This window comes from Schistocerca piceifrons, chromosome X (assembly GCF_021461385.2).
Source record: "Schistocerca piceifrons isolate TAMUIC-IGC-003096 chromosome X, iqSchPice1.1, whole genome shotgun sequence".
Classification (NCBI taxonomy): domain Eukaryota; kingdom Metazoa; phylum Arthropoda; class Insecta; order Orthoptera; family Acrididae; genus Schistocerca; species Schistocerca piceifrons.
This window is the reverse complement of record NC_060149.1, coordinates 255,741,017-255,755,110: the sequence shown is the minus strand read 5'-3', so window position 1 is coordinate 255,755,110 and position 14,094 is coordinate 255,741,017. Positions and strand designations below refer to the sequence as shown.

At 35.5% G+C, this 14,094-nt stretch overlaps 1 protein-coding gene across 6 annotated transcripts in view; it reads left to right on the top strand.

The window, feature by feature from the left end:
- The first annotated feature begins 1,896 nt into the window (after positions 1 to 1,896).
- Positions 1,897 to 14,094, top strand: part of LOC124722996 (LIM domain and actin-binding protein 1) — a 234,311-nt gene continuing 222,113 nt past the window's right edge. For 2 of the 6 annotated variants that reach the window (XM_047248166.1, XM_047248165.1), the window contains exon 1: positions 4,960 to 6,141. In XM_047248166.1, the coding sequence (XP_047104122.1) occupies positions 4,978 to 6,141 (1,164 nt within the window). In that variant the 5' untranslated portion in view covers positions 4,960 to 4,977. The other 4 variants (XM_047248167.1, XM_047248168.1, XM_047248170.1 and 1 more) reach the window with 4 other exon arrangements.

The following is a 14,094-nucleotide window of genomic DNA, read 5'->3' as shown; positions in this document are numbered from 1 at the left end:
ATGATCCGTCCGTTCGTTCATTGACGTCTCTGTTCACTGTAATAAGTTTAGTGTCTATGTTTTGCGAACGCACCGCAAAACCGTGCGATTAGTAGACGAAATGACGTGCCTCTCCAATGGGCACCGAAAACATTTGCTCCCAAGGTCATAGGTCAACCGATTCCTCCACAGGAAAACACGTCTGATATATTCTATACGACACTGGTGACAGCATGTGCGTCACCTGACAGGAATATGTTGTCGACCCATCTAACTTGTACACTTGGCGAATGGGTAAAAAGATTCTTCTACCTTGCCGATTTAGGTTTTCTTGTGGATGTGATAATCACTCCCAAAAAAGTGATGAAAACATAAGAGTTTGTCACATGAACTGCAACAAATGAATGCAACAGTTTCACAGTCGCAGTTTTCCCTGTGCTCTGTCAAAACATATGTTTTTAACGTTTTCAAATGTTTCCGTGTGTAGACCGTCAAATCCTGCAGTGTGTCCAAGCAAATCTGAACATGTTCTGGAATTTTGGAGAGCGAAGTTGATTATGTTTGAGTGCCTTAGCTTTGATAATAGTCTGAAAATAAAAAATTTTTCATCTGAGGGAGGCTTGAACCAAAGACCTTTCGTTCTGCAGCTGCTCACGCTAACCACGGGACCACGACGCTTCGGTTTCCAGTGCCCTTGATGCTGCCTATCTTGCGCATGGACTACTCAGTTTGTATATTTTGCTTATTTTTTTCATAGTTCCACACAACTTCTTCCTGTTTTCTCGATTGATCTGTGTTCAGTTTTTCAAGGCCTATCCACTGTGCCAACTTCTAATTAAATCTGAGGGGGGTGCGATGGGGAGGTTCACTTGTTAGTATAGAGATCACTGTCACCGACGTCTCCCACGATGTCTGCACAGACGCTACGTGCGCAGATTTGTCATTGTGTATGGACTGGTCTTTAAGCTAGGTCTTTATTCTGTAGTTTTTTTAGCATTATTTTTTATGGAGTTAGTGGCCGCACTTTTCTTGAACTCACGTATTTTATGCTTGATAGAATGCGTCAGTAGTGAACGTTCAATACACTTGTTTGTGTTAAAAATTTCTTCAGTTGTATTTTCACCAATTTTCACTGACCAGAAAGTCGAATTTATCTGTTAATCGTATAGGATATTTTAATTTATGTTCAAAGAGTCTAAAATTATCGATTTTTAGGCCTAATGTATTATTCATGCCTTAGGGCTTCAACAGTCAAAAGCTACTTCATATTCTCCCAACATTCTTACATATTTTCCGGTTACAGTTAGATCTTTTTTCCTATAGCACATTGACCGGTTGTGATTCATTGTATTATGTTGTTGAGCACCATTTATAGTGCCATTACATATTGTTTGCTAGATTGTAAATTATACAGGAAATAAGTCAATACATTGTACTGTACAGCAGGACAGTTCAGTTTCGCAATTTCGTTGCCGTAACAGCACGCTAATAAAGAAAAGTTTCGAAAATTATTGTTTCGCATTACGCAAAATCTGAAGCGCTATGCGAAATCTGACAACGTCAAAAACAGCTGCACCGGACAGTACCAATAATACCGAACATGAGACTCAATTTCTGCAATATTATTTATCAGCACGTCAACAAATGATAGTTTCTTGCGAAAATCAACAGTTTCGAGCACCTGGTTTGAATGAAAACATCATGTGAAGTATTGGTTTCTTATAACGGAGTTTGGAGGAAGAAAATTTACGAAATATTTTATTGAAGATCTTTGATAAAACGCTGTACACGGGTAATAAGGACCTTAGACCGCATTGTTTTCTAAATCTCTGGAAGTATCCAGCGAGTTTCGTATAGCTGCTAACAGATGGCCCGAGTGGTACAGAAGAGCATATGATGCTAAAATAGCACCGGTTCAATCTTAGGCCATCTATATAAGGCACAATGTAGGTGCGAAAGCATTTCCTTGGAACTTGAAGTATCTGTGTCGTAGCTCGGTGAGGGTGAGTTCGTCGTGAGCTGTGAGTCGTTGCATTACAAGTAAAGTGATATTCATTCACTGGCAAGTATTAACACTAAATTCATCATCATTCACGTAGACCTGTAACAAACAAATTATGTTGCTTCCACAGTAGTGAATAGAGCATTGTTGTTTGGTTGTTTAAAAGACAGCACATGACAACACACACACACACGTGATTGTTCCGTCGAACTGCGCAGACAGTTTCTAGACTACTAACTTTTCTGTGTTATTTTTTGGAAATATCTTTTATCTGTTACAGTATGTTTCTTGCATTTAGATGCAAGGAAGAGACCGTATTGTAAATGAAATAGTTTTCATGAGATGCGTTTCATTTCAGACATAGATTCACTTGCCTGATTAAAAGTATTGTTAGTGGAACCATATTCTGTGTTCTAAGGGTTTATATTTCAGTATAAGGTTTCTTTGATATTTAGATGCTGTAGGAACAAATTATACTTTACAAGTTATATCAAAATATAATAAGCAGACATGAAGTCACTGATGTAACTCAGTATTAATATGTTGATGTTGCTGGTGAATATGTGGAAAAGAAACAATTTGTGTTTATGTCCTTCTAATCTACAAGTGTAGCAGTCATTGTGGATGTGATAATCAGTTGTGAAATTATTTCAGTTTTCTAGCAAGTGTGTTACTCAACTACTAAACTATGTATTAAAAATATATGCGAATAATAACTTCCAAATTACCCCACAAAACGTGAGATTATGAATAAATAATTTGAGAAATGTAAATCACCTGCAGGTAGGCCATTACCAAAATGCTTCATTGTTCTGTTTTATTTCTTTCAAATAACTGATTCTTGAGGACAGTTACCATCCATTTAATATACTTGGCATACTTCTTTGGTTAAAGAAATTGACGTGGACAAAAATATCCAGAAACTTCCAGGATCTGAAATGTCGAGCTGCTCCTTTGCTGTAACTCCTACTGAAGGGTAGTTGTTTTGATGGAGAGCTAGAACACACCATATATTGTTAATTATGTTCTCACTGTGTTACTTTCTTGAAAGAAAGCTGATAAGCTAATTATGTTGAAAGTTGTTGTTTATTATCAAATAACATGGTCCATTGCAAGTGGTAAAGACCTATTTTTGTTGAAAATAGAATATATATATATATATATATTTTATGGAGTGACAGAGTACTCAAATAAATTACTGTCTTGTGTCTCAAATAAAGGCATCTCTAACCGTTCGCTGATTTCCTATTGATGGTTTCTTTAGCTAGTTGGAATAACAGTAACTTGATGACAGTATCTTAATCTGATGCCATGGCATACTTTACTTTAATAAGTTTGCATAGATGAGTGATGTGAATTAAATCCCTGCTGTGTGTATGTCACACAGTATGCCCTAAATATTGGATGTTAATGGTTTATAAATGTTAAGGGCTTTGAATTTCCATCTGGTTTGTAGCAGAACAGAATAGGACCAACTAAGGCATGGAAGGTTGTTTAATCATAGATGTTTTGAATTGACTTTATAGTCTTAGTGTTCATTTTGTTTGTTTGTACTGTTGGTGATGAACCTATTTGGCTATCATGATCATACCTAGGTTTACAATTATGAAGATTGAATTAAATTTTCTGGTGTTTGCAGACTGTTTCTTGAACTGCTGATGCCGTACTATACTATCTGCAACACCATAACATTTACAGCAATGAATTTTACTGCATGGTTTTTAATGCAGCTGAAGTATATCTATCTTCAGAGGCACGCAACATGCTAAGCCTTTGTTTTTACTTCAATTGTTTGATTTCGGTCACTGAAATAAGACTACTTGGAAGTAGTGTACATTGACTTAAGTGTCAAGTTGAAATTGATAACTCAATTTCTCTGTAGTATATAACAATGCCCAAGTGTGTTCTATAGGAGAAAAGTTGTGTACTGCAGGTTTTGAAGCGTCATAGATATGCTGTCTGTGTCCGAAATTACATTTAAATACTAACATGAAAGGAAAAGTTAATCAAGTTCATGTTAAGAGTTATAGCTGAAGTAGTAGTAGTAGTAGTAATTGTCAAGTCAGTACGATATATAATTTCTGAGACATTACTGACTTGTAAGTGTGTATCATGCATAAGTAATTATTTGGAGCTGTTCTGGTTTAATCTGTCTGGAACAGAACGTGCTCTTTAAAAACTAGAGTAAGTCATGGATATTCAAGTCATTTGGAGATTTTAAAAAAAATGTGATTTAGTTATTCCATTTTAAAATATGAAGAATGTAAAGAAAAGTTAGTTGACGAATTGAAATGGTCTCATATTGGTATTGATTTTGGTATAATTACATATGTGATCTTTGTTAGCAGAAAAAATGCTGTCATCAATGATTGAAGTAGTAGATACCAACAAATCTGCAAAAAAGAAAAGGGGGGGGCGCAATTTGTTAAGGCTCGCTGAAGACCATTTACACTTGGTTGTTTTGTTAGTGTGGGTGTTGGTAGGTGGTGGAGTATTAACATGAGCATTTTTCTAGTATGTTGCAGAGGAATGTATTTAACTAATTGATTGCTGCAGCTGAATAATAATGCTTCTTCCTTTTGTTTGGGCAGGGTAGGGGTTGTTAACCCTAGATTACTAAACCCTCATAAAATATAAGATTGCAGTTGCTATCAATTCATTGTTCCTGCCAATCTGGTACTGGTTAGTGGCAGTTGTAAAACAGGAATTTTGCACTTATTTTGTGTGTGACATACCATTGGAGACTGTATAATTGTAATTTAACTAGTGCATAAACTATAAATAACAACATCCCTTGAATAAAATATAGAGTATTAAAATTTGCTTTGGTTTAGTAACAATGTAACATTTTCCCCCATTAGTACTCTAGGCTTAAAATTGTACTTATGGTCATACCTGAACTGTGTACTAATTGTAAACTTTTCTTTCCAGATTTTACAGATATGGCAGATCTTGCAAAAAATGTGAAAATTGTAAGTAAGACTGATCAGGATAGCATGCCTGTGTGTGAACTAATATCAGTGTGTGAAACTCCTAACAATATGAAAGAGACTGAAAACAGTATTAAGAATATATTGGGTGAATCTTCATATCAGGACAGTAATACTCTTCCTTGTATAGAGGGACTTAGTTTGGAAAACAGTAATGCTGAGGTTGAAGCTAAAATTACAATAAATGTGGGAGTAGAAGAGGAAAGTACTGACACAGGTGTACTGTATCAAAGTGGGAATCAATTAGATACACCAGTGGAAACTGTTTTACTTGCTGATCCTGCCAGTGATGACTTTAGTTTGTTATTAGAAGTTAGTGATATAGTCTTGAAGTCTGAAACTGATCATTCGTTAAAAGATATGCCTGGTAATGGATCTCACTTTTTTACTACCATTGTTGATGATGAATATGATGTTTACCAGGCAGATATATGCAGTACAAATGAACTTCAGGCAGACTTATTAGAAATGCAGTCTGATGATCTAGCATGTAATAATGATGCACCAGAAATTTTAGCGTGTGTGTCAGTTCCTCAAGATGGTGTTTTTGATACTGATGTACACTCCCCTGAAGATGAATTCAACACTAATGACTTGCCTGGTGCAACAGGGCCAAAAAATTGTGATCCTATAGGATATGACTCTTCTGAGATTCAAAAAAGGAAAAGTGGTAATGGTGTGTGTATACATGTAACAGATTCAGAAGCAGATGTAAATTCAGAAGATATAAATGGTGATGGAGTAAACATGTACATACATGAAAATTTGCTAGATGAACTTTTTACTGATAGCCAGAATTCATTTGAACATTTTTCTGCAGTTCCAGTCTGTGATGGGACGTATGAGTACCCTATCACGGAATCCACTAATTCATTATTCACTAATGGCTCCCAGTTACCAGTGGAAAGCACTGAAGATCAGAAACTGGAAGAAATTTGTTTTGATGCAACTATAGAAGCAGACAATTTTGACACTGGGGAATCAATATCTTTCACTAGTCTTCCTGTTATTCAGAGTGAGCCATTATACTCAAATGTGCATGAAGAATGTGAAGATACTGCTGATATCTATGCAGAACATACATTGATTACAGAAAGAAAAAATGTGGGTAGCTGTGTGTGTGATGTGGCGTCTAACATCTCCCCTTCATCTTCATCCTCTGAAAGTGATGTAAGTTCTTGTTTTACAACAGTTACTATATGTGAAATGTTTCAGAAATTAGAGCATACAGGAGATGTGATCAGAATAGCTCCATCCAGTAAGCAAAAATGTTGCATGCAATTGTGCATTTTCCCTTTGTAGGTATTACTATAGATGCTGTAATTGAAGTTCAGCTTAAGTGTTATCAGTGAACTATTTTGTCTTGAGGTAGTGGAAAACTTTCACTTTAATCATATTCTTCTTCTGTGTAACAGGATCTGCTATATCATCTTTGGTTCAGTAATACTGGCACTTTCTTCACTATGTTAAAATTAACTGTTCACTTTCCTGTGCAGATAGCTTTTATTGCTCCTCAAATATTATGGAAAAATATCCACTTATGTGGCAGTAACTGATGCTTTATAAAGCTGACAGTCAGTTATGGAACCTGTGCTTCATTTATTGAGAAATATAAATGTTCTAGATAAGCTAGGACCTGACAAATATTAGGAAAAATTAAAACTTCTGGACAGCTTAAAATTGTGGCAGACCAATACTTGAACTGGAAACTTTTCTTTCCTGGTAAGTGATCTTACCAACTGAGCTACCTGGGCATGACTAATGATCCACTCTCACACCTTTACTTCTGGTAGTACCTGTCTCCTACTTTCCAAACTTTAAAGAAGGTCTCCAGTGTGCCTTACATAACTGGCACTTGTGGAGGGACCCTGACTTGATACATGTAAATCAAGAGAGATTGAGATGGAAGCATTGCTAATTTCACTGTCTTGTGAGAAGGGATGGAATTTAATTATGGTTATTGACTCTGAGAAATTGCTGAGCATTGACACATTGCACTTTGACATCAACATTGATTAAAGAAACTGCTAAGATTTTTGCATTAAAGCCTAAGAGGACAATGTGTAGTGTGGTGGCTTCACTGATGGGAATTCTAAATTGAGAATTCTGCCTGTGTGCTCTAAACGGAAAAAAAATCGTTGCAGAGTTAAGAGGAAAAGAGATGGATTTGTTAAATTACGCTCCTATAAATTGTCATAGCGTACTAATTTTTGTACTTTTGAACTTCAATCTCACAACTAATTATGTTCATAATTTCTGAAAGTCCTTTGAGTATGCCATATATAGGAGCACTTCTGATCACATCTTTTTGTAAATCACTCATTTTTGATATTTTTTGTTTGTTAATAACTAAGTGAAATACTGCATATTCTCTGTACTCCACTTGTGGTAAGTAATAAACATAAGTGTTTCTTCTGCCGAAGCCTAATTTAGTGCTATCTACCTGTTTATGTAGTATGCCAGATGAATGTGGTAAACAAAGGAAAAACTGCAGGTGAAGGTATGCCCTTTGTTCTTTCTATTTCTACAAAACATTTTCCAGTGCCTTGGTTGCAACAGTTTTAAAAGATACATGCATACTTTCATATTTCATCATTTGCTTGCATGCTGTATATATTCTCTGGTTTTTTGTTGCATGACAATGCTGTTAGTCGCTGACTGCATGTTTAAGGATAAAAACTACAGACAGGGATTACTGGACATCAGCTGTTGGCACCTGCTCAGTAAATTATTCATAGTTGTTCGAAAGGTGCAGACAAAGAAGGAAATACCACCACTTTCTTCCTCTGGGGCCATGGAGGATGATGATGGCAGGAGAATGCTGTAGTAATCATTCTACAAAAGGGGTTCATTGTAAAATAAAAAGATAAATGGATGCATCACATAGGCAGTAGAAACTTATGGACCATATGAGATGTCCATTTCTTTAATTATTCCTAATTATTGAAAGCACCCTTGTGTTGCACTATTACAGGTGCCACTGGAAGTAACAAGTGATTCTTCTACCATTGGAAGTACTGGGACATAATCCATGGTTGTAAAAAGTTTAAGTTCTTGTATGAACTCTCTCTGTCTGCGCCAGAACTGTTAACTTATCAGCCCATCCCCCCCTCCCCCCTTTTTTTCTAAGTAAAATTACAATTTCCGGTGGATATAGCCACCTACTTACTTGGCACTGATACCAAAACATTATAACCGAGCGAGGTGGTGCAGTGGTTAGCACACTGGACTCGCATTCGGGAGGACGACGGTTCAATCCCGCGTCCGGCCATCCTGATTTAGGTTTTCCGTGATTTCCTTAAATCGCTCCAGGCAAATGCTGGGATGGTTCCTTTGAAAGGGCACGGCCGACATCCTTCCCCATCCTTCCTTAATCTGATGAGACTGATGACCTCGCTGTCTGGTCTCCTCACCCAAACAATCCCCAACCAAAACATTATAATGCTGCAACAAGGCAGTAACTGAAGCTGTCAGAAAGTGCTGGCTTTTTAATGCCGAGGAAATATATGAACACTTAGTAAACCCTCCCAAAACATTTTGTAATGTGTACATTTTATGCACAGTATTCTTCACTTGATCATCTGAGGCATCATTAGCTATTGGTTTAAAATATGTTCACCAGCTGAAGTGTTGTGTGACATGAAAAGGAATTTGAGGAATGTGCTCTTGTCATGATGCACTACATATTCTATTCAATGGGAAATTTGAGGGGGTAGGCATGTGTCTTAAATAACTGCATAATATAGGTGTTTTAATTGATGGTAATGAAAGGAATGTTGCAGATTCTTCTAGTCTAGTTATCCAAAAGACACAATCTTGTAAAGATTTTCTCTGAATTTGAGCATATAAGGACATTGGATATGTTTTGATATGATGTTCCCATCCTGTTTTATGCTATTGATTATAAATTATTGAAAATGCAGTGGGTTATTAGTGATGTTTGATGAATGTGAGAAAGAAGTTGTGTACACTCTTTTATTCTTAACAAAGTAGCTAAGGCAGTTATCACATAACATATAATTTATAAATATTGAACAACTTGTGGGACAGACTCTGTCATTTCACTAGAATATACGGATTTATTTCCTTACACGATTCTTACTTCAAACAGCTGTATCCCCTCCATAATGACTTAAATGCACATAATGTGCCACAAGATAGTGGTAAATTTGTCTGCGTAGCCAGATGAGAGCATTATCGCAGCTCGTAGTTGGTAATTATATCAGTATATTCTGTTTCCTAGTCATTGCAGGCATTGTTATTTATTGATCAAGGAAATAAATTTCCTGTAAGAGTTCACGATCAGTCTGAATGTTTTGTGAGTAAAACTGTTTAGATTGCTTAATACATGTCTTTATTTATAATGTTGTTTATGCTATTGCAATCAACAGATCGGTAATTAAGATTAAAGGAACATTAAGGATTAGAGGCATTTGTTGTATATTGTCAAGCTAAAAGGGATGAAAAATCAAAGTCCACTCACTGAAACTTAGAGCTAGTAAAGCAAGTTTCATTGTTAGTCAACTTTTCAAAATTTTTTAGTATTTTAATTTTAATCTATTGTAGCTTGATAATATGTAAGAAACACCTCAATTATTTCGTCCGTTTAATCTTGATTACAGATCTGATTATGATAGTACCCAGAACAACGTTTACAAGTAAAGACATATATTAAGCGGTCTAGGTGGTTTTATTCACAAAAGATTGTTACATGTTGGTTTCATGTGTATTGGCTGATAGTGTGTAATGTACTATCACCTGGCAGTTGTATTTCTTTATGATAGGAGACGCTTCTAATTTCTTAAGTGGGAGATTTTTTTTCCTCTCATTTCACAAAAGTTATAAAAAATTGTATAGTTGTATTTGTTTGATTCCACTCACTGTTTGTATAATGGTTGTAAGTTGGGGGGGGGGGGGTGATGTGTCCTTGTTAACTGCTTTTAAGTCAGTATTTCTTTAAAATTGATTTGTGGTGGCACAACAGTATGTTTATTACAAGATCTGCCTTCCTAAAAATGTGTATTCTAATATTAAAATTTGGGACCTGGACTCACTTTTGGGAGGAGTAGGGTTCAAAAATTTTGCTAGCTGTCCTTGATGTAGGGTGCATGTGGTTTTCCTAAATCACTTGAGGCAAATGCTGTATATACCCTTAAACAAGGTGATAGCTGATTCCCTACCCCATTCTTGTCCAGTCATAGCTCGTTCTGTCTATAATTATATCAATGTTGATAGTATGTTGAGCTGTGGACCTTCTGTCCTTTTCTAAACCAAGGAGTGTTTGCTGAGATATGTCTTTTTAAGGTAAAATGTACATGGAGAAACTTTGAAATAATAAAAGTTTGCAACCTAATTTAGGTACATTAAGGTATTTTGCTATAGGCTGCTTGTGTATGATTAATTCGTGCAGTATAATTTTTGTCTTCGGCAAAACACTACTTTAAAGCACTTTCTGAAGTTAGTCACTTGAAACTTGCTAAAGAATTGTTTCTTGTAAATTATCTGTGGCTTGTAATTTATCTGTGGAATGTTGATGTCTAGTGTGTTTAAAGGCAGAAATCTGTGGAAGTTAAATGTGTTGAATAATTTGAGTAGGTACACATGAGTAGATAAACTTTGCACTACATGTTCCATGTGACGAATGTGGCAATGAGTATTAGGACTTGAGGTTATGTTACTTGTAAAGTTTATGGCCATTCTGGCATGTTTTAAATATTGTGTATTCATCATTAGCTTTATTTGTGGGTGTTTTTGCTATGATGAAATTGTAAGAAAGGTGTGTCCATTCTTAAATCATTAACATCTTTATTGGAATAATTGTAGCACTTTTTCAGTTCTTCTTGTTGCTGATAAATGCCTGCAGTGCATTGTAATGCTCACAATGTTTGTCTGGGTTCTTCAGTGACATTATTGTGATTTGTGACAAATGCATGATTGGTTGTAGTCATAATTATCATTCATGGCATTATATTCATTGTGGACATTTTGAGGAGGTAATCTTTAATCAAACAGCTTATTGCAGTTGTGCTGACTTGTTTAGTGGTCTGAATTACCAGCAATACAAGACTATGCCTTTCCTTAGAGAAAGTGAATAGGATAGTTTGCCATTATCAGCAGGATATTTACCAGGAACAGGTGACATTAAGTAAAGTGCTTGCCATTGTTTGAGATGCAGCTGTTCTAACAGACTTTAAGAAAAGGTAAGTGAGATAAAAATTGGAAGAACATTAGAAATCTTAGCTCTTCACACTCAAGGCATTAAAGTATCCTAATTGATTAGGCTTCTGCATGGACTTACAACTGTGTATGCAATTGTTTGTTTATATATATTTCACAATATTGTATGATGACAAATGTAAAAAAAAAAAAAAAAACCAGTTTCAATAAAATTCCGCAAAATAAAAGTGTAGTCCATTTTTCCATATCCTAGCTCCTGACTTAATTGATGCTAATCTATAATCTGTAGAGAGAGAGAGAGAGAGAGAGAGAGAGAGAGAGAGAGAGAGAGAGAGAGAGTGTGTGTGTGTGTGTGTGTGTGTGTGTGTGAGGTGGGGGGGGGGGTGAGAGAGAGAGAGAGAGAGAGAGATTTTGCAAAATACTAAGCTCTTTTTGCTTCTGTGACATTCTGTAGGTCAAATTTTTGTACCTGCAAGCTTCTTACTGGTGATACAGTTACCACTTTATCCATTTTTATTTTTGTATTGTGTTTGTGTTTTTATAACATATTCTCTGGGAGTTAACTTAATATTTCTGTGACTATACTTCAGATAGTTGATTGAAAATTTGTACCACTTCTACAATATTTGTCGACCTTATTATGTAAGGATACAAAGAGGTAAATAGTACACATGAGGAGACAAGTGTGAGCCATTTTCCCTGCAGATTAAGCCATATTGAATTTGTAGAGTTCTGTTGACATTTGTTTAAAAAGTTTGGTTAACATTTAAAGAATGAATCTTCTTTTGAGCCTGAATCAAAATAAATCCACTTGCAAAGTCAAATGTACATCTGTTTGTTCAGTTGTCATCTTGGAACAGCAGCAGAAAATTTCAAGTTTCTGTGACACAGTTCTAGGAATAATGGTACCTATTGAACAAAAAATGTAGGTTTGAAAAAACAGTATTAAAGTTTTATTTGTAAATTATTTACAAGTTTTTGTAACAATTTTTATAATTAATATTTTCCTGTGCCATATTTAGCATCAACCGACTCACAGCATTCTCACTTTTTATTCTTGGCTCTATTGTTTCATAGTGTGCATACACCAATTTTGGTAGATGATTCCAAACTACAGAGTTAAAACTTTCATCAAGATTTTGATTTTTATCTTGTATGCACTTTTTTGAGTACATTATAATTAACAAGGTCCCTAAATGTAGGTTTTATTGTTCTCATAACTGCTACTGGTAAACAGTGTTCATGCTCATAATTTTCACCAGAACATACTGTCTGTTTATATTTGCACCAACTTTCAGGTCTGCTTGGGCAAAGGCTGTGTTGTTTGTCTTCATCACTTGATAACTTGTGGAAAAATTGCCGATACAGCTTTTCTTGTATTTCCACAATCATTACAGTTCCTTCTTATGGCTAACCCATAAGTTATCAACTTTTCTATTTCAGTACTTGTGAGATGTCCTTTTCGTCGAAGTTTTTTCCATCTTCTAATTTATTTCCTGCCTTTCCCTTCAGAAGCTTTCTCAGCCTTGAGCCAAGTCTTTTCTGAACGTGCCCTGTGCATTCTAATTTTGTAATCTGAATGTCGGGGCCATATGGTCTCTCTTCACAAATTGTTCCAAAGTTCTTGGTGTCACCATCATTGAGATATTTCATATACACCTGCAGCACTGACAGAGTGCTGAAAATTTTTTGTACTTGAGACACCTCCATACTTCCAATTGGTGCATCATAATTTTTTTTCACAGGTGTGTCTTGCTCCTGGGTCATTATGACAAGCAAAGCAAAATTTGATCATCACTTCTACATACAAAGCTCTACCAGTATCAAAAGACGTGACAGAAAAAGCCATTATTTGTGTAATTATCTTCTATGTTTACATTTATCACTTGCTGAGCTGCTTGTTCCATTTGTGTCACACGTCACTGACAGCTGACCCAGTTATTTTATTATAAATAGAAAATCAAGTGGGAGGTTCACGAACATCTAATGCTGCACAAAGAATGTTTCCTGCCTGCATATATTTACCTATTGATCTAAGTTAATATAAAAGACTTATATTATTATCTTGTACTTAGTTTGGCCTAAATTAGATGTTGTTGTCACCATGGTAGATGTACACCTAGCATATTCTTTAACAAACTGACTCACAATTCCCTTACAAATATTTCTGTTTTTACTGAAAGAAATACCACCACCTCATTCCTTACATTGTATATACAAACTGATGAATTCATACAGTATCTTCATGTCAATTATTTCTGTATTCTGAAGGTGTTTGTAACAGACACACACGGAATCAAGATTAACTTTCTACTTCTTTCTTGATGCACCCATGGGTTGTTTTTCATCATTAGAAGCACATATGGACAACCACTCTTCTTCTTAATTACTTGTGTTATTAACACTTGTATGTTGATTTCCTTGGCCTCTTGATTTGCCTAAAACTTTATTCTTGGCGTTCCCTTTGGACAAATGATGAAAATTACAACAGCAATTCCTGTGTGCCAACAAACATATCTTCATCTCGTGTCATTAACAATGTTCAATTGCCACCAATGTTGCAGGTTGGGAAACCATTGAAATGTAAATGAGAGATGCTTAAATCACGTGGAGACAGCAGTCATATGCCTCAAATCTTAGAATAGCGCAAAAATGGGTGTAGTACTTGATATGCTACATGTTGTAAAATTGACAATATTGTGGAAAATAATCATCAGATTTGTATGAAACATAGTTCATTTTAACAAAGAAAACTGCAGAGTATTTGAATTGCAAAGAAATTTCTATTTCTTGGGCCGATTTAGCATGTTTCCCCTTAAAGCATCTAATGGGAGAAGTTGTCTTGCTTTATAACAGCTCACTTGTGGCATATTTAGACATAGGTTGCTTCATCTCTAATAAATTTTAAACATTTGCCTATTTTGAATGAGTAAATGATTTTTTTAA